The sequence below is a fragment of the Calliopsis andreniformis genome, chromosome 1, assembly GCF_051401765.1.
Source record: "Calliopsis andreniformis isolate RMS-2024a chromosome 1, iyCalAndr_principal, whole genome shotgun sequence".
NCBI lineage: Eukaryota > Metazoa > Arthropoda > Insecta > Hymenoptera > Andrenidae > Calliopsis > Calliopsis andreniformis.
Window position 1 is genome coordinate 18,269,066 of NC_135062.1, and position 23,017 is coordinate 18,292,082.

The window sequence follows — 23,017 nt, forward strand, 5'->3', positions numbered from 1 at the left end:
CAATATTACACACGAACAATCTATTACTTTGAAGTAGCAATCGTGAAATATTGAATCGAAATTTTCATTCCATAGCGCCTATACTTATACTTAACTTTACTAATGCCTGTAAGTACACAACAGATGTAATCGTAACAAACACACGCAAATGGATGCGTAAAAATTGAGAAGGGAGTTAGGTAGTCCCTCATTGATTATTGTGACAGGAATCGATGTTGTTTCATGCATATCTACTACATCTGTATGTGCGTTTTCAGTGAATGGTGTACGATGACATTTTTGGCCCATGGGGGCCAAGTTCTCGTCATTGTGATACCGGTGCTGATCATCACTATTCTCTTGCTCGTGATTGCGTGCTTTCTGATACCAGGATGCCTCTGGTACAAGTACCTCAGAAAACGAAGTAAGCTCTTCTCTTTTTCAATCAACTTTTGTCATATTTTCAATCGAAGATTTTCAAGGTCTAACAACTGATCCCTGCCAAAAAATTCTTTACATCAAAAGCATCGCGCGTTTTCCATTGTGCCAAAACTGCTATTTACGCAACAAACAAGTTTATGTTTAGGATATGTCGTTTTGTCGGTGAGGAAGCTTGAATTCTTGCATTGTGAATCGCGCGTATACGTGGCCGATACATTACGCCGCGCCATTGTTCTTGCATTTACATACGTGTGGTTACACATGTATGCGAGCATGCGACGTTTTTCTTCGTTTCTCCTTCGCAATATTACGTAACTAGCTAGCATATGTAGATATATCATTCTGCAAACGGACATTCGTCATTCTACGGAAACAGCCATCCTGAGCGCAGAAGAAATTCGTCAGAGCGCAAGACTAACGAATACCTTACATTTTACACAACTGAAAAACACTGTCTGCGAAATAGTACTATAATACGTTAGGCATCGTTAGAAACGTTTCATGATACCTAGTGTCTACTGATAATTGTCATCTTCGTCATTGGCAAATTGCATAATCGACGGTACGAACAATTCCTTTCAGAAAGAGAAGCTAAAACTGTGCCATTGCGTGTCAAGAGCAAAGAGAATGAAAATCCAAAGCTGAATGATGTCAGTTACAGGTCATGGAGATTGGGTAGTCTCTACGAAAATAGCAGCAATGGTACCTACATACTTACTATGTACTGTGCACCATTCTGTAATGCTCATGAATTTTTCAAACAAAGTGTTGTCATTTCAATTTCTGCATCCTTAATAAGGATTTATCGGTTACGTATGATAACGATAACAAATGCCCTATAGATATTTAATATATTCGTTTTAAAAAGAGGATCAAAATGATGCAGGTACTATCAATGAGAATGTCTCGACGACCCAAGGAGGAGCTTCCTGCAATTCTAGCAACGCCAAATTCGAAGCTGCCAGTATTCCTTCCACCCTGGTAACTTCTCAATTTAAGAATCGTTTCATTTCAACGGTCATAACGGAGCTGCGTTCTAATTCGTTTCTTCTATATGGGATATGATGTAGAATCTAGTGCAGAAGGAAAAACAAAAAGCCGGCAAAAAGCAAAAGGAATTCCCAACAGAACTAACAATGAGTTTGCAATATCTGCCGCCCTACGACGAGACCATTACTGGAAAACTCGTCATTGGTATCGAGGTATTAATAGAAATCCAGTTAGAAAATTTTAACTATTCGGTGTTTGCCAAGTTTGTCTTCTCACCAAGATCATCCGCTCCTTTTATGCGTTTCCAACAAACACAAATTATAATTGAAATATTTTATGGTGTACAGGCTCTGTCCAGTTTACCTCCAAAACAATATAATTGTACGTTAGAACCTTACGTGGCTTTAAACGTTATGAAACAATCATGGAGTCACAGGAAACGACAGAAATTACACAGTTTTCGAACAAGAGGTGTCAGGCATACCGCGAGTCCTATTTTCAAAGAGACATTCGTCGTGGCGAACGTGACACCTCGCGAAATTAAGGTAGACAAACATATATATATTCTTTACTGTTTATCTCGACACCGTACGCGTTTCAATGTTGTACTTACTTAATTCAAGGTTGCGGAACACGTCATGCGACCGTTTGTAGGAAACATCTACGATAAAAACTGCGCATACGTTTCGCTACTACGATTTCAGTGCTAGCATCTTGTATAACTCCAATAGAAAATATAGTAGAAAGATTATACGTTCGGATGAACATTAGCTGCTTCCCTTTACAACTTGCAAATATCTTTTTCTTCTTAAACAAGGATGTCGCATTTCCTCATTATTCTCACGAACAATCAATGGTTTCTATTGAAACGACATTTATTCTTCTACGAACTTTCGATTTTTAGGAATGGATTCTCGACTTTGCAGCGTACGATCATGACAGATATGCGAACGATACGGAACTATGCACCTTAAAAGTATCGATGAAAGAGGTGAAACAGATTCTGCTAAGTCCTGAAATTCACATGTTTAATTTCAAAATGAAGCCATCTAATTTGGTAAATTTTCATTTCTAATAGCTGTGAAATATTATGATTTCAGGCAAATAAAAGAACAAATTGATTTTACAGGAATTTGGAAATATTTTGTTAGGTATAAGTTATTTGCCCACAGCTCAGAGGCTGACCATAAATATTATGAGAGTGCGCGATGTCAAGTTAACATCCACAGCATCGAGTAGAAATAATTTTAGTAAGTTACGAATTAACTCATATTATACATTAGGCACTATTCAATATTTCTACTGGAAGGTATACTCGTAACCATAAGATTAGAAGAACGGCTGCCGTCGTTATAGTTGTTGTTAACTTGTTCTAACTCGACTACTACAGATCCTTATGTAAGAGTGCTGATGCTAAATGCGAGAACAGGTCAAAAAATGAAGAAGAAGAAGACCAAAGTGGTTTGCTGTGAAAATCTTCAAGCAGACTTCAACGAAACTCTAACGTTCGACGTATCCTATAGTCAATTAGACATAGCACAGTTTCTCGTGGTGCTATGCAGCAAAGTATGTGTAAATGTACATAGTACGTCTAAATAAAATCGAATAAACATTCATGTTCGATATTTTAGACCTCTACTACGGAGATGGTTCCTTCGAACAGTTTAGACCATCCTAGCGACAACGAGGATTCGGTCACTTCAGTTTCCAAAACCAAAGACGTCTACATCGGGAAAGTTGCCCTTGGGAAAGGAGTCAGAGGTTCAACGGAGCGATTGCACTGGTTTTCTGTATTTCAGAATCCTAGAAAACTTGTCACTGTATGGCATACATTGAGGTAACGATTTTAGGACACAAGGGGGGGGGGGGGGGGGGGGGTGTGTATGTACATATGTAAGCGTTCTGTTTGCAGCAGATAGTAACGCATCCTGTAGCGAACGAAACGAAGATGTTTTCGTTAGAGAATTACTTTTCTTCGATGTTTCTCTTCATTATAGAAGCATTCGCTTCAAGTGCTTCGTCTTACCGATTTCTGCATTTATCGACTTCATAGTTTAACAACACTGTCATGTACAATCGTAACCAAAGATCGAGTAAACTAAATATTATTAAATATTTATTTTTAACATGTAGAAAAATATTATAAACATAAACAACGTATTTCGCTAATAAAATTATTATCTAGGTATTACTTGTTTAATTATTAGGATACAAAGCGATAAAATGACTTTTCGTAAGGAAACATTCCAATTTGAATTTTCCTGTGACTCTGAGGTTAATCGGAAAGGAAAAGAAAGTGAAATTGCGATTGAAATTAGTTTGAAGTTTGAAATATGGCGGGCTAGTATATCGTTGTTCTGAGTCGTTGTCTCGCCAATAGAGGGCGACATGGTCGCGTTGATCGGTCTCGTAGCAACGCGAATGGCCCGGCCAGGGAGTGAGCGAGTGAACGAGCGAGCGAGCTTCAGTCTGTTTTGTGACTCGTGAGTGTGCTGTGTTCGTCGTGATCGTGTTTAGTTTATTCCTTCGGTTACCCCTTTTGTTGCGTCTGTGACTTTGTTACAGCTACCATCGTTCTCTGTAGGAAAAGTGTTTTGTGAAACCGACGACGTAAACGCATATCGGAACACGGTGAGTAACTAATTTATCCTATTCGAATGCATCCTGTGCCCGTGAGCCACCGAGCCACCTAGCTTTCCGCGTCGTCGCAACTTGGAAACTGTAACCTCCAAACGCGTTCGAGGTCCTTCCATTTAGAAACGATACACTTGCGCACCGTTACATACATATCTTTTACGGTGCACAACGATCGATTCCTGCGTTATCTCTGATTTCACGATACAAGGTTCAGAGAAATCGACAATCATCTTTCGTTCGAAGACACGAGCCATCACCGCGGCAGTGTCAACCGTTTTTGAACGTCGCCCAATAGCAACGCACGATCTCTGGGAGTCTTCCTGCGAGGGTCATGGATTATGTATCTGGAATCGAAACATTTATTTTACGATTCAACGGACGACATTGTCCTGTTACAGTCGATCTTTCTACTATTTTCCTCTCTCTTATTCGAAATTCAATCCTTGCGTATGTTTCTCCACGTGTCGTATGCTGTACTCTCAACGTGTCTGTCAAGTTACATACATGCATATAAGAAGAGAAGGAAAATGTCGACTACCTGCCGCCTGTCGGTCGATTCCCCCGCCAGGGAATCGAGTTTGACCTGCTCGTTTGTCCATTGCCACGCACGCCGCCACCCTTTTTCTTTTCTCTATTTCTTTTCACCTCCAACAAATTCCCTAAAATGACCTGTGGGAGGAACAGGATTATCTTTTAGTTTTAGCATCGTAGATGTAGACAAAACTTGAATACGTGCAGAACGTGAAACCTTAACGAACGAAGGTACCATCGACAGTGTGCACATTTTTGTCTACCTACGCGTATACATATGCGGCAGCAACAACCAGTTAAAATACCTCAATAACAAGGAAGGTTAAGCATTAATCGGACGCTGTTATTGAATAGTGTAGAAATGGGAAATGAATGTGCCTGTGAATTGTTGATCGAAACGAGGTACATACATATATGTACCGAGTGTCGACTGTTGTGCTTACGTGTAACGGTTAGTGTGTTCAGTCACGTTGCTTCGAGGATCACGGGTAATAGGGTACGATTGCAATTACGGAGATACATACTATGCAGGTTGATGATTCGTATAAACGAGTGCGAGACTATAATGTTTGAAATAGTGAGTTATATTGTACATGCATCTAGTCAACGGGTAACTCGACGCGTTTCACAGAAAAAACAAAATTTAATCCTAGATCCGTGTATTTATGAAGTAATCGGTATTATAACATTGTAGCTGACGCGTCGGAACAGGTAAATGTATTATATGTAATGCGATTGCGTCGCCACACAACACAACACAGCACAGCACAGCACAGCATAAATTATTCTCGATAATCGAACACGCCGCAGCGCGGCGCGGCGCGCGGCTATGGAATCAGTAACGGTTGTTCCTTCAATTGGCAAATATGTGTCTTTCGAATATGTTGAAGGTGTTATGTTGCGAATATTCATTGCTTTCTGAAACTTCGTTGACTTTTTCAAGTGTTGAATGCATTTTTTCAGCTTTTAGTTAACCCCAATAAGGAATATGCTGCACACATTCATCCGTTTTCTGTTCGATCGTTGAACGTCATCGAATTCCTTACAATTTTTCGATCTGTTTCGTTCATCTCCGTTCAGAGTATTCAGACTCGTATAGACTTGCTGAGCAGAGCATGGAATAATATTATGGTATGACGATGCGCAGATTTGATAAGCTGATCGATGCCTTAACGAATTTTTCATCCGAAGCCAACGGCTTGAGCTTTACGAACAACCGCAATAGTCGGTTGAAACGAAACAAGAGGTCTGAAAATAGGCGATCTCCTAAATACCATCGAACAATGATTGGCGCGATCGTCGTTCGCCGATCGAGACCGTCACTGTTACTATTTCGGTGGTGGCATGAGAAAATAATGTCTATTTGGGTTACTTGAAGGAAAACGAAATGTAAGAAGCTTCGGTGGTTTGACTGTTACTCTACATAGAGCGTATATATTAGGTGGCTCTGAATTATTATTCAACAATTGTTGATAAATTCTTGAAAAAAGTAATTTTTATCGAAGAAATGAAGTTTGTATAGAAATAATTGAACAATGTAAAAGTTTGTTTCCACTTGAAAGGACTTTTTAGTTACTCTTTTCTTTTCTGAAGGTACTAGGTTTTGAAGAAATACTCTTAATAATTTATAGTGATGTATACCACTATATTTCTGCGTGTTTCGTCTTTTCACTGAAATTGTTAACCCTTCAACGAGCAAATACTTTGTAGTTGGGTTTCCTCATGATGAACAGAACCAGTCGAAGATCGTGAATGGTTAAAATGCTCAATAGGACAGCTAAAGAAGATATTTCATACAGAGTTTGTACTAGATTGTAATTCCGTAATGAAGTTTTGGTAGGTAACAGCGTATCGAGTCATGGGATACGAAGGAAACGATGAAGTCTGCGTCTCGGCGGAATCGAGTCTTGACGGGCGATCGTCTTTTCTGCAATTAGAAATCCCGTTGGTCCTTATAAAGCGAGCTATGCATTTCAGTATGTACAGTACACACGTGCACGCGTACAATGCGTCAGAGTGAGCATCGATGCGCATTTAATGGAAAATCGCGAGAGAAAAGTATCTTATATCTCACGACCGACATCGACCGATTCGGATCGAATCGAATCTTAACCACTTTACCAGTTCTCTCTCTTTATTCCCATAGAAGGCCTTTTACCCTTGAGGTTTAACTTTTCCGATTATCGCTGTTCTTTCTTTTCTTTGTTTCGGTGCAATCTTTAACTTCCCGTGCCATTAGTCTCATGAGTTACTCAACGCGCAGAGGAATTGTATTGGGAAGAATATACTACATGATTAGGCGAAGGATTAAAGAATCTGGCTTTAATTTATATTGAAGAAATCTTTGCAGTCGATTAACGACAACTTATGGCTTGTTTTTATCGCATAGCGAGTTCGGTTGAAGAAAGCAATTACGTAGAGGTACAAAGAGGAAAATAGCGGTGCTTGCGAACTCGCGGTATAGAAATTTTTGCATGTTCTCCTTCACGCATCGACGAGTCATCGCGCAATAAAAGAATTCTCGTGCTTTCTCGTTTCTTCCGGTCGACGAGTCCCGTCTCTCATTGTTTCAGCCGCCGCCAGCAAAACACAGTTTGCTAGTTGTACGTATCGTACTCGCCTCTTTTTATTTCTCAATTCTCATCTCGTTCCTTTCGTGTGCCCAGCAGCTAACTTACTCTTGAAATTGCTCTTTCTCTATGCAGCCAGTTTTACCCGTCACCCGCATCGTTCCATTTCTAATCTTATCGGTACCTATATGTTCCGCATTTCACTTCTGAAAAATCTATCGACTGAAAGAAAATTATATTTTCCGATGTCTCGTGAAAATGAATAGGTATAGAAGATGAAATATAGCGTGGTCTGTAACGCAGTCTAGTATCCTCCTACTCGAGGTGAATAACCGTGTGGACAACTGTGCTCCTCGTAAAGATCTCGCGGTTAGCTGACGGCGTCGTTCCTCGGTACAGCCTAAACGACACGAAGCGAAAAGGCCACGAACCGCGGAATCAGCGTCGCCTAGATGCGTTACACGTTACACGTTACACGTTACACGCGCCTCGTCTAAACAGAGGCCCGCGTATTTTTAGCGAGCCGCGTGTCAGATTTCCCGTACACTCGATACACTGTAAACTCAATATGTACATACTGCTTACCACTCTCCAGGGGGATGATGTATAGATGGACAAACGGACAGACGATGGTTGCCATGCCTACGTCTCTCCCTTATCCTCGTCTCCTCGTCTCTCTGTTCGTTCGTTCCGTCTACGGACGGTTCGATACCCGACTTGATTCTCTTCCTGCTCTTGCGTCCTTCTTTTTATACAATATCGTTTATATTCAATGGTCTAAAGTTACGTGGTTTCAAGCATGGGACAAGTTAGAGGTGGCGAGCATCCCTATAACCTGATGTTGATGTAGAGCTGTCCACCCTACTGGTCACGTGCCGAAGAGCTTTCTCTGCATCTCGATTTCGGTGTTACGGATACAATCACGCCAGTACTGTAACTGCGTACGGCAGACGCAACGAGCTGCGGCGGATGGATACCCGTTTAGATCTTGTCAGATTTTCACGATATTTCGCTATAGTTAATCTCCTTTCACCTATGTAGTTCGCCGAAACGACTGATTTTTACCGCCACTCCTTTCATCATCGTTTTCAACCTACGTACAGCGCGATCGTGCACGGATTTTCAGCTTAATCCCAACCGAACGCATCTAGAGCGAAACCGTACCGCGACAAATTTTAATGATAGAATCGGAACGAACCAGACAAATAGTTCTGCAGAAATATTTCCCTTCTATTGTTAGGGTAGTTAGGTGGTCAGTTAGAATCTCTCGCGATCCTGGGTTTCAGATTTCTCTAGTCTTGAGTTAGAATCATTAGTAATTACCCTTGAGTCGGTTTTCCTGATACGTTGAAACTGTTGCTTGTGCAACAAAAGATAAAAGAGTCGAAACGAGATAATGGCTGTTGCAATATTGAGTGTGGGTTCAGTGGACATCTGAAGATGAAGGGAGAATGTTAGAACTAAAGCGGTGCAATAGACGTAACGAAGAATCAGTCTTCGCTTTCTAGGAGTGAATTGCGTAACCAGCGGAAATGCAACTAACTATTATACGATGTTCGTTAATAGCACGAAACTCGGTTAGTACCTTGCGATTAGAAACGACCTTAAATCGATATCCATTACTTATCTCAAACCACGCGTTACGAATGTATACGTCGATAAGACTGCTGACTCGTACGAAGACGGTACTTGAAGGTGTTGTTAAATTTGCTGCATCGAAGCAGCAAGTTGCACGAGTTTGACCATTTTTGAAAATTCACCGACTCGCTTCGGGCATTTCTAGCGAGGTGAACGAGAAATCTGAGCCCACGACACGGTTACACACATGCACTTTCGTTCTTGATAACTTCCTCCCGTCAGCGTATAAAGATCGTTGTCAGTCTGTCGAGATTTTCAGCAAAAGCGTATTGCCTTTGAATTGACCAAGTCATTTCTTTTCTTCGTTGTTTCGCTGTATTAAACGGTTAAAAGGTTTCCGAAGAACTTGAGAAGGTACTCGTCGATGTGATTTTGCGCATTAAAAGTTAATATTATTTCTGTCTATTGCAGGTTACGCAGTGCGCGCGGTATTCGACCGGAAAGCTTGCGGTAAGTAGTAGTTTCACAATTATTTATTAGTCTTCGTACGTTTCCGTTATAGCGTTCTCTCGGACCACCACGTATCGTTTATCAGTCTCTGATATTTATTCTTCGTAGAGTTGAATTTGTAAAAGCGAAATTACGACGCAGGTTGGAAGCAAAGTTATAAAAGAAAAGGGGAGAGGATCTCTAGTCGTGTCTGTCCGTAAGAAAATTGATTTGTCTAGCTTCAGCTTGTGACGCTTTTACCGCCAGACAGGATACACCAAATAATTCGTGTCGTGTTTCAATAATACATAACATCGCCACCGGTTCCTGCAGCGTTCTTCCGTGGCCCTCTACGGACGCTCGTTTCAAACTTCTACTCGACTCCAGCTCGTTTTACGGCTTTTCCTCGCCGACCATGCAGTCACCATACTAATCACTTTTATGGAAAATATTTTACAATGTGGCTCGCGAGGCAAGCCATCCTCTAGACTGGTCATTTGTTTTTCAAGGCACAGTGGTTTCGTTGTAATTACGATTAAACAGTCCCAACTTGCCAGGGTTTGAAAGCCAAAGTGGCTCTTAATTTATTTGCCGCGAGGTACATAGAATGCATCGTCGCGTTTAACTCGTTATTCGAAGACGGTAAACTTCCAACCGGTGCAACGTCAACCTTACGGGCCGTTTTCATTCTTACAGACTTCGTCCTAATCTTTACTCCGCAAACACCTTCGAAGAGATAGGAAGATCGTGTTTTTGCTCGATGAAAAGGAAGGCTGAGCTTTGCTGAGCGAATCGAGTTTTCTTCACCCTCGCTTTTAAAAAGCTTAGGCTCGCCTTCTTTCAGGGCAATCTCTTTTGTTTTTGGCCTGGTATCGCGTGTCGCAATAAACTTACTGTGTCTTTTAAAGCTTTTTTAAAGACATATTCGAAAGAAAAATCATTGGTTGTGTAGAAAATACCTATTTGAAATTTCATTCATCACTTATGCGTATCGTTGGTGGGACGGACGTGTAAGGCAAGTTAAAATGCCGCATCGGCCAGTCTATCGAACTTCTTTAGGAGTCTCCGTGGAATAGAATCGATAGTGCAACCTTACTCGGGATCGTAAAGTACGGGGCGAGCAGAGGTAGCATTCAAAAGCACCTTCGCGTCAACTTTTTTGTCACATTCTGTTCCAACAAATTCGATATCTTTAATCAATCGAGGATAGAACGAAAAGAATTTGACATTTCATTAAGCATTAATGGCAAATCGGTTAATCTCTGCGATTGCGTTAGTTAGATATCTTGGATTAAATAGTGACTCAAACCCCCCTTTATAGCCTCGATATCTGGTGGTGAGTGTTGTATTAACACGAAAGAAGAAAGAAGCTAACGTCGCTGGATGCGTATAGAGAGCAAGATCCAATTAATGGACTGGTAGCCAAGATTCTTTTCACCTCTTTGATGGTTATTTTAACTGCGGGAAGTGATCGACGAAGAGGTGCTAGTGTACGGTTCCTTGGCTCGCGAGTCACGTTCTTCGTCTCGTCTCGACTCCACTCGTCCCCGCCTCCAATTGTACTGCTGCACCGACAGAAGGCAGAGAAAAAGACAGACCGGTCATCGCGATCAGTCGACGTCCCGTTTCGTCTCGTCTCGTCTCGTCTCGTCTCGCCTCGCCTCGCCTCGTCTCGTCGCATCCAATCCCGTCTTGTTCCTGTCGTAGTTCACCGACGCGACTCGGCGAATGCCCGTGAATGGTGCGTGTCGTATGGGACCTTGACAGTGATAAACTGTGCGACTACCATATTCTTTCGTCTTTCCTTTTTCCAAATTGTTTCGTTCGATTGAATTGCCCAATCGTTTGATGAGTCTTCGCAAGTCTCCTGGAACCAATTCGGGTTGCACGTTTAGCGAGTAGGCTCGCGTTGTGTGGGTTAATTGTTCATTTTTTGACAGTCCGAAAGGTACACGGATTTGCGATAAAGGAGAGAAAAGATTAGGTGAGAAAAATTGAGCGCAATTTGTCGCATGCGAACCGCTTGGCGAACCGCTTGGCGAACCGCTTGGCGAACCGCTTGGCGAACCGCTTGGCGAACCGCTTGGCGAACCGCTTGGCGAACTTGAAGAAGACGGAAAAGGGTCAGGGTAGAAATTGCACGTGTGCAATCGCGTGCACGCGGCTATATGCGCGCGGATATATCTACCGCGCGTGACAAAGCGTGAGAGAAAGATATAACGAGCTGCAACGGTGAACGCGCGAGCAGCTGCTCGAGAAATTCCTCGGGAGTCCCGACTTTTCCGCGAATCTCGCGCTCTCCTTTTTTCCCTCCTGCGCGATCTCTCGTCGCGGTGCACCCGACTACACCGAGCACCGACTAGAAAAAAAGCTCGCCAAGTACGTGTCGCCCGAAATAAAGCGCCCCAAAAGCTTTAGTCATCGAAAATTTGTTGTCTCACTCGTGCCTCTATCTGCATTTCAACTTCTCGTTTGCGTGCGAAGCCATCGATACCAAAAATTCTGCTATTCAAACTTGTGCAAAGATTTAAGGGGTAAAAGTGCAAAAAAGGTTGCACATTGTGTGACGCGTCGTCACGGATCGTTATCCAATTAATTATACAATGGTTTAATAGAGAACAAATGAATTGAATGCGCGGCGATAATTTATTTTACATTGTCTCGCAATTGGTGGGCTGAATGAAAGAGAAAGGTTTCCCATGAATCGCAGTCTAGCGAAAAAGGGACGCAAATTGTTCGCATACCCTTTGCCTCGTTTGTCGCGAAACCTCGCAAACCAACACATTTACCGTCCCGTCGAATCCAAATCTTTTTCAACGCAGTGCTGTGATTCCCCACCAATTCTACATACTTATCTATACGATAACACCGTACACAGTGATCATGCTTTGTCTCTTGTACAATGAAAGAAAGGTAAGCGACGCGGTGTTATCAGCCATTTCGGTAGCAGCGATAAGATGCGAAAAGTAGGCGACCGATAAAAGGAGAACATGCCTGAGTCGTTACGTAAAAGAGGAATCTTCTTCCATGAAAACGACAACGCCGATTGTCGCGTTTGACCACGACCTACGAGGTTCGACCTCGACTTTTCAATTTCCCTGGCAAATCGAGCTAAAACGCGAGTTCTGTGCCAAAGGAATCGCATTCCAGTTTCGACACGGTAATCTTCTATCGGTTTGCTGTTTCTATCGGCTTTTTCGCCCCCTTTTGCCTGTTAGACGAGCGAAATGCTAGGTACTTATTGCGATTGGACTTATCGTTGGCAAACAGCGACTCTCATTCTTTTCTAGGAAGTGCAGGTTTTTCTTTTTTTTTTTTTCGAAAAAGACTAAATGACAATCGAGAAACGTGCACGTACATGTAAACGAAGCGATTATATGTATAACGTTGAAGCATTTCGTCGTAGGTTTCCTGACTTGTAGGTCGTTTCGATTCTCACGCTCCCTTTACGACATTTAACTGTACCTACACGCGTTGCAGCCAGCGCACTACGACGCCCGATTCTGTTTCTAAAGGCACGCGGACGTGCGGTAGTAGCCCCGTTCTACGAAATCCTTCCCGATCAGGTTTACCACTGGTGAACAAACTCTGGCGTGACAAAAGCCCTATTTGGCTATCAGAAATACTCATAAGCCACATCCTCTGTTACTTTAGAAAAATGGAAAAGAAATGTAAAAAGGGAAAGGAAAAAGTACTCTGAAATCGTCGTAAAAATTTTCTCAATTACTGCAAGTTTCTTGTTTTTTACCGCGTTTTACCGCATTTGCGTGGCATTTGATTCCATGGAGAACCGATAACTAAATGCATTGCGTGTTGTCGAATTGGATTAGCTGGTTCCGGTTCCGGAGAAGGGTGAAAGCCTACACGAGTGATCTCCAGCGACGTGTTCTGTTGTCTCGTTGTGGGATAATTCCATCATCACATATACCTATTTAACGTATCTCTTTTTTCCTCGGACGTGCGATGTATACTCGAATTTTTACCTCAACCATTAACACCCAATTTCCAAATCCATTATTTCTCCCTGCAGGGAAAGGTTTTTCCCCCCGTTCCAACGACGAATTGGTCTACATCCCTACACCATATTCGCTCATTAACCTTTCGGCCAGAGTAAACACACGATGCATTAGTACTGGTTGTTCTTCTGCGTTTCACGATTTCGCTCGAGCATCACCGTGTTACTCGCGTTATATAAACGCGACTACTATGTTTACTGGGTTATTTCTATATTTAGATAAGTTATATCACATTATACGACAGGAGTTGTATAATTTTTTCATAAAATTTCCTCAGAATTCTGTCGATGGTTGAAATTATATTTCCGCAGAAAAATGAGTGAAGCGACTTAAAGTGATCTCACCGATGCTGTTAAAAGCGATGAATGGAATTAGCAGCGCGGAAAAATACATATATTCCATGGCTCCCGGCTACACTCCTTTCCATCTACGTGCGCATATATTATCGTACGCAACGTTTCACGCGAAATTGATGTAGTTACACCGTTTAACTAACATTTCATGTGACTTTATATGTCGCGCGTGCGCTCTTGTTACGAACTTACTCATGATCTTCGGTAAATTTAGGATCAGTAGGAATAACGAGGAATCCCTGTGATTCGATTCGAATATTTTTCGCCGAATTGTTGCTACGAGTTTTAATCAGGAACTTTTCGTGGACCCAAGACTTTAGTTCTGGAGGGCCGATTAGCTGTGCCTAACTCGAATGGAAATGTGCCAAAATTCATGCCGATGTGGGATTGCTTCGTGAACTAGGACGTCGAGGCATTATCTTTAGTAATTAGACCTGGTGCACATCTCCTTTGAATAGAAACGGAGATTCTACAGACTTGTATGGTCTTCTATCATCGAATGATTTTCATGAATAATTGATTGTTTTCATTTGATAGAGCGTAACTGAAATACATAGCGAGTAGCAGGATTTGAATTGTGATCATGGTCGGCGTAGGAATTGCTAAAAAAAATGTTTGCACAGTTTCTCGAGATGCACAACTAGATTTCTTGTTCAGAGAATGTAAATGCGTTCTGATGTAGACGAAATGTAACTACTCTTTTAGGACGTGCAGGGATTCTGGTCCATGAAGTAAGCGTTACCGTTAGCCATCCACGTTAGCCATCCACGTTAGCCATCCACGTTAGCCATCCACGTTAGCCATCCACGTTAGCCATCCACGTTAGCCATCCACGTTAGCCATCCACGTTAGCCATCCACGTTAGCCATCCACGTTAGCCATCCACGTTAGCCATCCACGTTAGCCAACCTTTGAGATTTTCCGATAGAAGTAGATTCTGATGACGAAACAAATTTCACCGTTTTCCCTATTTTAATCTCGTACACAAGACTTAAGATTCGACTCATAGTGAGGTTTGCAGCTGTTGGGTCGTGTCGTTGGAGACGATTAGACGAGGCTAGGTATTTCGGAGAGACCGAGATCAATAGAATCGTTCGCAATAGAGAATCAGTTTCAACGAATATCAATGCACGATCTCAGTCCGGAAATCGACTCTAGTAACAGAAAATAATCCAGTAAATATCTGTGGTGTGTCCGCACCGAAATTAATAGACCAGGCATATTATTTGGCCTAGTGAATCGAATAAATGGTCGGCTGCTTAATATCTGGCACGACGAACGAAAAGAATAGACGTTTCAGTGATGCACCATTTGCTATGCAGGACAGAATCGTAATGTGATCATCGAACCGACGATTGGCATCGATGACAGTCAAAATCGATGGTCGTTGCTAATGATCTATCCACCTCTAGACTCCGCCTTAATCGACGTGTCAACGTCGAGAACATGTCCGAAGACGAACCTTTATTTCTCCTTTCTCAAGATGTCTTCTCTATACCTATAGGGTGTAGACGGGTTGCATCGATATTTGAATCCGTGAAAATCCCGTGGAAATCCCGTGGAAATCCCGTGGAAATCCCGTGAGTCGCTGTATCTCGTTCTTCCCTTGAATTTTCAAATACCTATTTGGCTGCAGGCCAACTTCCTCCCTCTTCTATCGCAGCACGGGAAGCCAAACGAGTTCCCGCGACATCGGATACTTATTAATGGACAAACCTCATCAACGGGTCAGTTAAATACACGTTTAACGATGGCCGAGCTCGATGCGACAGCGACTGGCACGCTGTTTTTCCATGGCCTGGCTTTGCAGCTCGTAAATCCTGCCGACAACGAAGCCGACTCGTGTGCAACGAAATGCGCTTACTGCAGTTAATTGGCATGGCACGGCCCGCTGCCGTGCTTGCAACTAACGCAACTAACGCAACTAACGCAGCCCGCGTCGCATCCCAAAATTTTCACGTTGCCTAGTCTGTCTCGCTTTTATCACGAATTCTCGATCTCTGTGTTCCTATACTTTTTGGAAGATACGCTGTAACGTTATTTTGTCTGACCCTAACGACTCTTTCGGCGACTTCTGGAACAAGCAGCGTCGATTAACATTATTTGCTGACATGGCTGTAAGAACCGAGAGGTGAATTTCGTACTTTATCGATTTCGTGTCATGCTTAAGCATTTCTCTCCCTCTCTGCTTCTATGTCGTCGCCGTTAGAAGCCATATATTTCCGTTCTGGCAATGGCCATTGCGCGAATCTTGCGATTCATGATCGATAATCTCCCGTGACTAGTTCATTTAGTGAAAATTGTATAACAGATTTGTCGTTAAGTAGAAGCAATGAATGGGGGGGGGGCTTCGAGTTTGGTGATTGTGTCGCTGTGAGGAGTGTAACGACAAGCGATGATCGGAGACATCGCTAAGGACGGTATGGAAAATCGAAAGGAGGCGAGGCCGACATTCGAGGAATCCTTCGGCGAGTTAACCGCTTCTACCTGTTTGTGCATTATCTTCCGTTAACTCTCGTTGCATACCGTTATCCATTCCTCGTGTTTGCAACCACCAGCTGTGCTGGTTGCCAGTCCGGCTGGAATTCGCGTAGGTCTTGATCTCCCACGATCGCCACCGCTCATGTGCACCTCTACTCTTACTTTCGCTGAGCGACCTGCTGCTGCTACGCTCGATGCCATGCCGGTCGAATCGCGCACGCGTTGACACAATTTTCCAACCTTCCAACTCGAGATGCGCTCTCGTATTTTCAACGATATCATCGCACTTCCGTTTATTGCTTACTTTCGAGCTGGTACCTGCAAACCTATCTGCCTACCTAGCGATACGTGTCTATATATATATATGTCTATTTCAACAATTTCAGTGTCTATTTTCATTCTAGTTAAAACGCATTTTCTTGCAAGATTCCTTTTAAACGTTCCTTGTTTTTTCTTTTCTTTCAGACCATGGAGTGAACGAGTAGAATCGTCTCCATCAGGAATGAAATCCTGACGAGACAGCAAAGGTTACCAGCATGATGGAACCACCAGTCACAAGCAAGGTCCTGCGGGCTCCTAACCTGAAGAGGGGTCAGGAGAATGTCAGGATACAGGACAGGGTAAGATGAAATTTTTCTTTTTTTCTTTCTATTTTCTATTTTCTATTTTATTATCGTTCCACGCTCACTGCTTACATATACCAAATCTTGCTACTTCAATTTAATCGATAACCCTTCTACTTTTCGGCTGAGTAATTTTTTTCATATGTATATATATTGGGACAAATGAAATGCACGTGCGTGTGTCAGTAATGGGTCGTGTGGTCGTAAACAATAGGTTGATCCTCGTAACTTTCGACCACGTCGATTCCTTGACGTGTGCCGGATGCGCATTATGCATCCCTGTCGATGCAGCAACCCCAGTTTGACGTCACGACGATCCTCCTTTTTCGAGGACTCGCTCACTTTCGCGGTTCCTCGTCGTCACTGCTATTATACATATATGTAGAATATAAAAGGAAGGGCGGAAGATACATGACATATGCTCGCGACGAACGTGTACGTGAGTGTGGGCATTGTCGGTGTTGCATGCGTGTACAACTTAACACATAAATGGAGTAGTTGAAAAAACGTTGTTAGTGATTAATGATAGAAACGAAGGACATAAACCAATTTAAAGACATAAAGTAGCAGTGTAACTTTTCCAGGAACTATGGCACTTTCATTCAAAGAGCTTGATAGCTGAAACAAGTGGTCGTCGATAAACGCATCGTCTTCTTTACCAGTTAGATAAGTACATCAGACTTTGGATGCAGGTGCTCTCTGTCGGCCCGTTCAACTACTACTTACGATTTAAAAGAACGTCCGGATGTAAGCACTGGCGCCAGGTATAGAATAGATTTCTATTGTATCATTTTATACGATATTTGATACACCATAAGGAAAAAATCAGCAGTTTTTCTACCCGTTCATGTTGAAGAAGAATGAGGGATTTTTAAAATCATAAAAATCATTGAGATAAGCATGAAGATTGAAAATGTTGGAAGCACCATATTAAGAAGAAGATATGTCTGGAAAAGAATCGGGTTCTGTTCGAGGAACAGGTGTGTAAATACTGGTTACAGTGTACGGTGCACGGGTCGTTGACCGTATTCGACTGTCGACATACTTTGGCCAGTCGACCCTCCACTTTTACTTTTCCACAAAAGGGCCAATGTCATTCACCGCGCATCGACACCTCGTACAATTCTAGTCGATCCGTAATTATTCAATTGAATAATTGACGAAACATTAGGACTCGTTGGAGAGTTTCAGCCTGTCGAAATGTCGAAATCTTTTTCTTTCGCATGTTAATACTGAAACGATGCTTGTGACGAATCGAGTTTCCGTTTGGACGTTGCTCGAAAGTTTGCAACGGAGAATCCGGATGCCCATCACTAGCTTTACCGCGAACTTCCTGCTCAGTCTAACGGTACGATACACCAGTGATTCTTCTCTGGCGCTCCCAACCAACTCGTCTATTTTTTATTTTCCATCTTTTCGAATACAAACATCAATTCGATTCTAACGAACGGGGTCGAATTGACGAAATTGTTCTTTCTTTCGTAATTAGTTTTCTCATAAAGCGACGAAACAATTAATGAAGTACTATGAATGAGATTTATGTATGAGCTAGAGTGAAGTTCTGTAGTTATTAATACCGCGGGCACAGCGGTTCGATAAACCTTTCAGACATTATTACGTTCGAGATTAATGGCTAATAAGAGGCATGCATTTGCTCGCCTTCTCTCTTCGTACGATTTACTCTTTGGCTATGCGTCGGTATAGGATTTTAACGAAATTGTTCTTTCTCACGCAATCTCCAGCAGCTTATTTCCTTTTCGTTTTCGATCCCTTCGATCATAGTTTATGCGTTTAGTACGATTTGGCAATCAGTTTCACGCTTTCCAAATGAAATTCTATTCGTTTGACAATGTTAAGATATACACGAGATAGGGCGTAACGCGTGTTGCCGATATCGGCAACTCCCACCAGTTATTGTGTACGGTCGTCGTTCGTGGTGTATAGTCGAAAATGTACATGTACCTATATAGAGAAACTTAGTGGTATCGAGTAAGTTGAAATCCATTTGGCGGACACGCGTGGGTGAAAATTTCGTATTCGTCGACCTTTACCGATCGAGGGCAAATCGGGGATGCCCACGTAACTTTCCGGTCAAAGCGAATGTTGCCGAGATCGTCCCATCCTATCTATTCAATTTTATCGTTGATCCTCTTCCGAGAATTAACAAGATGCATGTACGCCGAAAGAAATGGCACATGCAAGAAGATATCTATGAAAGACGGTGAAAAAGAAGAAACCGCAAGGAAATCGTAAAAACTGTGTTCCGATTTGTTTCTTACTTCGTCACTCAGGGAGAATGCACGAATTCAGTTTGAAAACACTTCTTTCATGTTATTCTGCAGGTGTGAGCGAGAAAATGATACGGTTACAAACAAAGGTGAAAATCACTATTGCCGGATATACGGATTCTAAAGACGGACTCTAAAGACGGATTCTAAAGACGGATTCTAAAGACGGATTCTAAAGACGGATTCTAAAGACGAAGGAATAAGAGGCTAGAAATCGCTTTATGCCAGGGAATAATAAAGGCTGCTGCTACTTAGTCACGGAATGTGTCGATCCAGATAGAAATTCGTATCGAAAGTTATCGTTGGTACAAAGAAATGAACGAAGAAACGCTTATATGTGTATAACAGAGTGAAATAGACATTGAAAGGCTTGGACGAGCGATAGGTAGGACGTGTGTTCACGAGCATTTAGAGTGGGGGTGGATCACTGAAGGGAGAAGGAACCGAGAACCGAGCGGAGAAGACCTCAGTTGAGAGTCAGACGTCCTCCGCGGCTGGTTAGTTGAATCGTTGTCTGCTCTTTTTACCGTGCTTCCTTTCGCGAATCCATTCTTTTCTCTTACCCCCCCTCTTCCTTTATTTTAATCGAGAGTACCGGTGTGCGAGCAATTACTGCGATATACAGATCAAGCCGAGCCGTTACACAATGAAAAAAGTAGAAAACCGATTTTCTTCGTGCTTCGAGTGCCGCTTCTGACTTTTTTCGATTCCTTGTCGGAGCTTCTCTGAAGGAGGAACGTGAGATTCTTTTATCGAGACGACGCATGAGAACAAGTATCACGATTATTCGACGGAAAAATATAAAAATGAGTTACTGCAGTAGCTATAGTAAAATAGCAAAAGGTTCTTTCATGATATTGCGATGCTGATAGTTATTTCGGATTCAAAGTGATATATAAACAGTTAAAAATGATAAATGCGCGTGACTTTTGAATGCAGGCGTTAGCTAGAATCAGTTTAGAAGATTTGAATTTGAAAATGCTACTTTGGTTAGCACGATCGGTGCAGAAAAAGCTGCAAGAGTTTGATCTAGAAACATGCAGCTGATATCACAGGCCATAGGGAAAGATTTGTGACACCGGTGCAGCAATCTACCTACCTAATACTGCAGAATACAGATGTTAAAGCCTACTTATGAAAACTCGACGACTCTTTTCAACCACTGCGTCGTCGTTTTCGTCGAAAAGCAATTTTCATTGATACGAGAGGCGTGTACACTCCGAAGAGGATACTCGTTGAAACATTACGACGAAGCGAAATGAGAAAAAGAAGATATCGTCGGTGACGAAAGAAGCCGACGCGTACCGGTTAGGACAACAGCTGATCGCACGTGGAAAGCGGACAACATCGAAGCTAAAAAATGGCTCTGACAACGTCCAGGAACAGCTCGCCTATTATAAGGGACAAAGAAAATATTCCAGCCTACGACGTACGTATCCACTTGCAGTACACGTATGTTGTGCGATTTTCCTCCGAGATTATCGCGCAGCGCCTACCAACTGCCAACTCACGCTGCAGGTGCAACCGTCACTTATTCGACAATGTTCTATCTATTTCCGTCGTACAACAGTTGGAATAGTACGCATTTCGTTTGTTAGGAAAATTGGTGAAAAATTGTAACATTGATTGTTGGTCTTTCTGACACGTTCATGTTCCACCTCTAGCAATAAAGTTGGAATGAAACAGCGTGTTGTACCAGAATAGAGGCACGGATGCATCGATCGAGATTAAACAACCCGCTTAATAGGCTTCCAATTAATTGCGATCGCGTAATAATATCTGAGAAAATACGCGCGGTGCCACGGGCCTAATTATATTCCTGTGAAGGTGATAAGGAAATACCGGTTCCAAGGTGTACGCGGTGCACCGTCGAGTGTCTACCCTTGCATTCCCTTATTCGTTGACACAAGAATTGTTCCTGCCTACGATCGCGTTATTTGCATTCCGTTGCAACGGTTATTGTGTCAGAGTAACAGTTCAACGTGAACATTTCTGTTACTTCCGATGTTACTCTTGCTACTCTCTTGCTACTCTCTTGCTACTCTCTTGCTACTCTCCCTGCGTATTGCGTTCGATTCTAGCGGAATAGTAGACCAGATTAATCAATAATGGAAGATAAGTCGAGAAACCGGTGTGTTTACCGCATTCGGCGACTGTGTTCAATTATGATTTCGTAGGTCGCGTCCACTCCTGTCCGCTTATTCTTATTCTTCGACGTCGCGGTATAACTGTAGTACCAGGGTGTGGCTTGCACGCCACGAAAACGATCCTGCACGAAACTCATAATAGCTAAGTAGTTTGATCGATCGGCGATCTGCTATGGTAACGCGTGGCGTATTTGCGTTCAACTGTCTTGTCAATTCTCGATTCTCATTTCTCATTTTTCATTTCTCATTTTTCATTTCTCATTTTTCATTTCTCAATTCTCAATTCTCTCTGAAAACTTCTACACGAGCCGTGTCCTATCGTTCGACACACCGCTGGTGCGGTTGCACACCGCTGGTCGTTCGACAAATTTTCAGCCAAACAAATGAAGAATTGGATATATGTTTGCACCACTGCAGACACATCCGAGTCCAGTGTCCGGTAGTCGAGACTTCCGTCTAGTTCCGCGCGTCAGAAGAGAAACGCAAAAACGCCTACGAGGCGAAGAGTAATCGGTCTCGTCGGTAAATACTAGCTGCATCGTGATAGAGTGTACGATGACGTAATGGGCAACCGATGGAAGACAAGGTCTCGTTCGTATAATGCGAAGGCACTTATGTAACACCGCGAGGCGCGCAGAGTTCGTCGCGTCTGAATGGAAAGAAGAGTCCCGACTATGTAACTCGCACCGTCTACGTACACGCGCAGTAGATCTTTTCAAGGGTAATACCGATTCTAAATAGCGATGCATCGTAGACGATGACGTTAGTGATCGATCGATGAAAGTCTCGAAAGTATCGATTTGCGCTCACGAGATCTGGGAGAGTAGAGGAAATTAGATCTATATAGTATTTTTTAATCGGAAATAAATGAGATGGCAGTGTAGTGTTCAGCGTTGACTTGAGGGTATCGAAACTAGCGAAATAGTACGAAGGCTAAATGAGCCCAGGACACGCGATTTGTAGACATCGCGTTTTACACGTGCCCATGGAAACTAAGCGGCGATGCATTCCTTTTATTGTATCGATCAACGAAACGTTCTTCGAGCCTCTTATTATCTCGGTCAATGGGTGCATGGCGGCGCGGTATACCGCGTGATAAGTAGTTCGGTTGCCAAGAATCGACGCGCACGACGCGACGCGACTCTAACATTTTTCATCTCTGTGCATCTTCCTCGACAGTTTCGATACGTGCGATCAGCAAACTATCAATTGGTTTTTGCGAGTTTCTCGAATAGAAGTTTGGTCGTAGAAACGCTTTTACAATCGCTCTTTAACGACTTTACTTACGGAGTTACGCTTGTGGTGCAAGCAGAACGTAGAAAAACGCGCGTTTACATGTTCAGCTGTACTTTTCGAACGACTGATTTTCTCCTCGTCCTTGCCACGAACCGTGCGCAAGCGCGTGCATGTGATGCCGCATTTTGCAACCGAGCGTAACGCAACCTACGTTCGCAAAGGCTATTTACCAGCGACTGGAAAGGAAATTTCAGTCTCGATACTTGCGCGAAAATGCAAAAACTTTTACGAGACTTGGTCCTAGCCTCGATTCGCAATTCGTTATGTCTCTCGAGACCAGAAATTACACATGACACTCTCGATAATTGAAAGATAAAAGCGACGAATGGGCTCGCATCGCTGAAAGGAAGAGGAAACGCGCGCGTGAAATGTCGGTTAATCTTCTTCGATGCGCGATCGGTGAGCGCAAGGACGTTGTTAACGCTGGATCATCGCTAAAAGCGTCTGAAGTGAACCGGTTTCAGCCGCGACGCGACGCGACGCGACGCGACGCGACGCGACGCGACGCGACGCTGTGATCGTTAATCGACAGGCTACGAGTGATTGCGCTTTGCACGCGAACGACTTGCTGGAACAACCTGACACTTCATTTAATAAT

The 23,017-nt window shown here is 42.9% G+C and overlaps 2 protein-coding genes across 9 annotated transcripts in view; both read left to right on the top strand.

Moving 5' to 3' along the window:
- Nucleotides 1–260: 260 nt before the first annotated feature.
- On the top strand, nucleotides 261–3,262 carry Syt20 (synaptotagmin 20). Its single transcript, XM_076392892.1, is given in 10 exon segments — nucleotides 261–290; nucleotides 292–403; nucleotides 1,003–1,122; nucleotides 1,307–1,401; nucleotides 1,491–1,622; nucleotides 1,758–1,955; nucleotides 2,315–2,467; nucleotides 2,540–2,660; nucleotides 2,801–2,976; nucleotides 3,042–3,262. Coding segments are annotated over 10 exon segments (1,347 nt in total). The 3' UTR covers nucleotides 3,252–3,262.
- A 601-nt stretch (nucleotides 3,263–3,863) lies between these two features.
- The window catches only part of Wdr62 (WD repeat domain 62), a 45,035-nt gene continuing 25,881 nt past the window's right edge, over nucleotides 3,864–23,017 (top strand). For 7 of the 8 annotated variants that reach the window (XM_076382342.1, XM_076382333.1, XM_076382358.1 and 4 more), the window contains exons 1-3: nucleotides 3,864–4,041; nucleotides 9,198–9,236; nucleotides 16,531–16,685. In XM_076382342.1, coding sequence (XP_076238457.1) covers nucleotides 16,602–16,685 — 84 coding nt within the window. In that variant the 5' untranslated portion in view covers nucleotides 3,864–4,041; nucleotides 9,198–9,236; nucleotides 16,531–16,601. Of the gene's footprint in view, nucleotides 4,042–9,197; nucleotides 9,237–16,530; nucleotides 16,686–19,794; nucleotides 20,406–23,017 lie in introns of those variants that run through there. The other variant, XM_076382351.1, reaches the window with a different exon arrangement.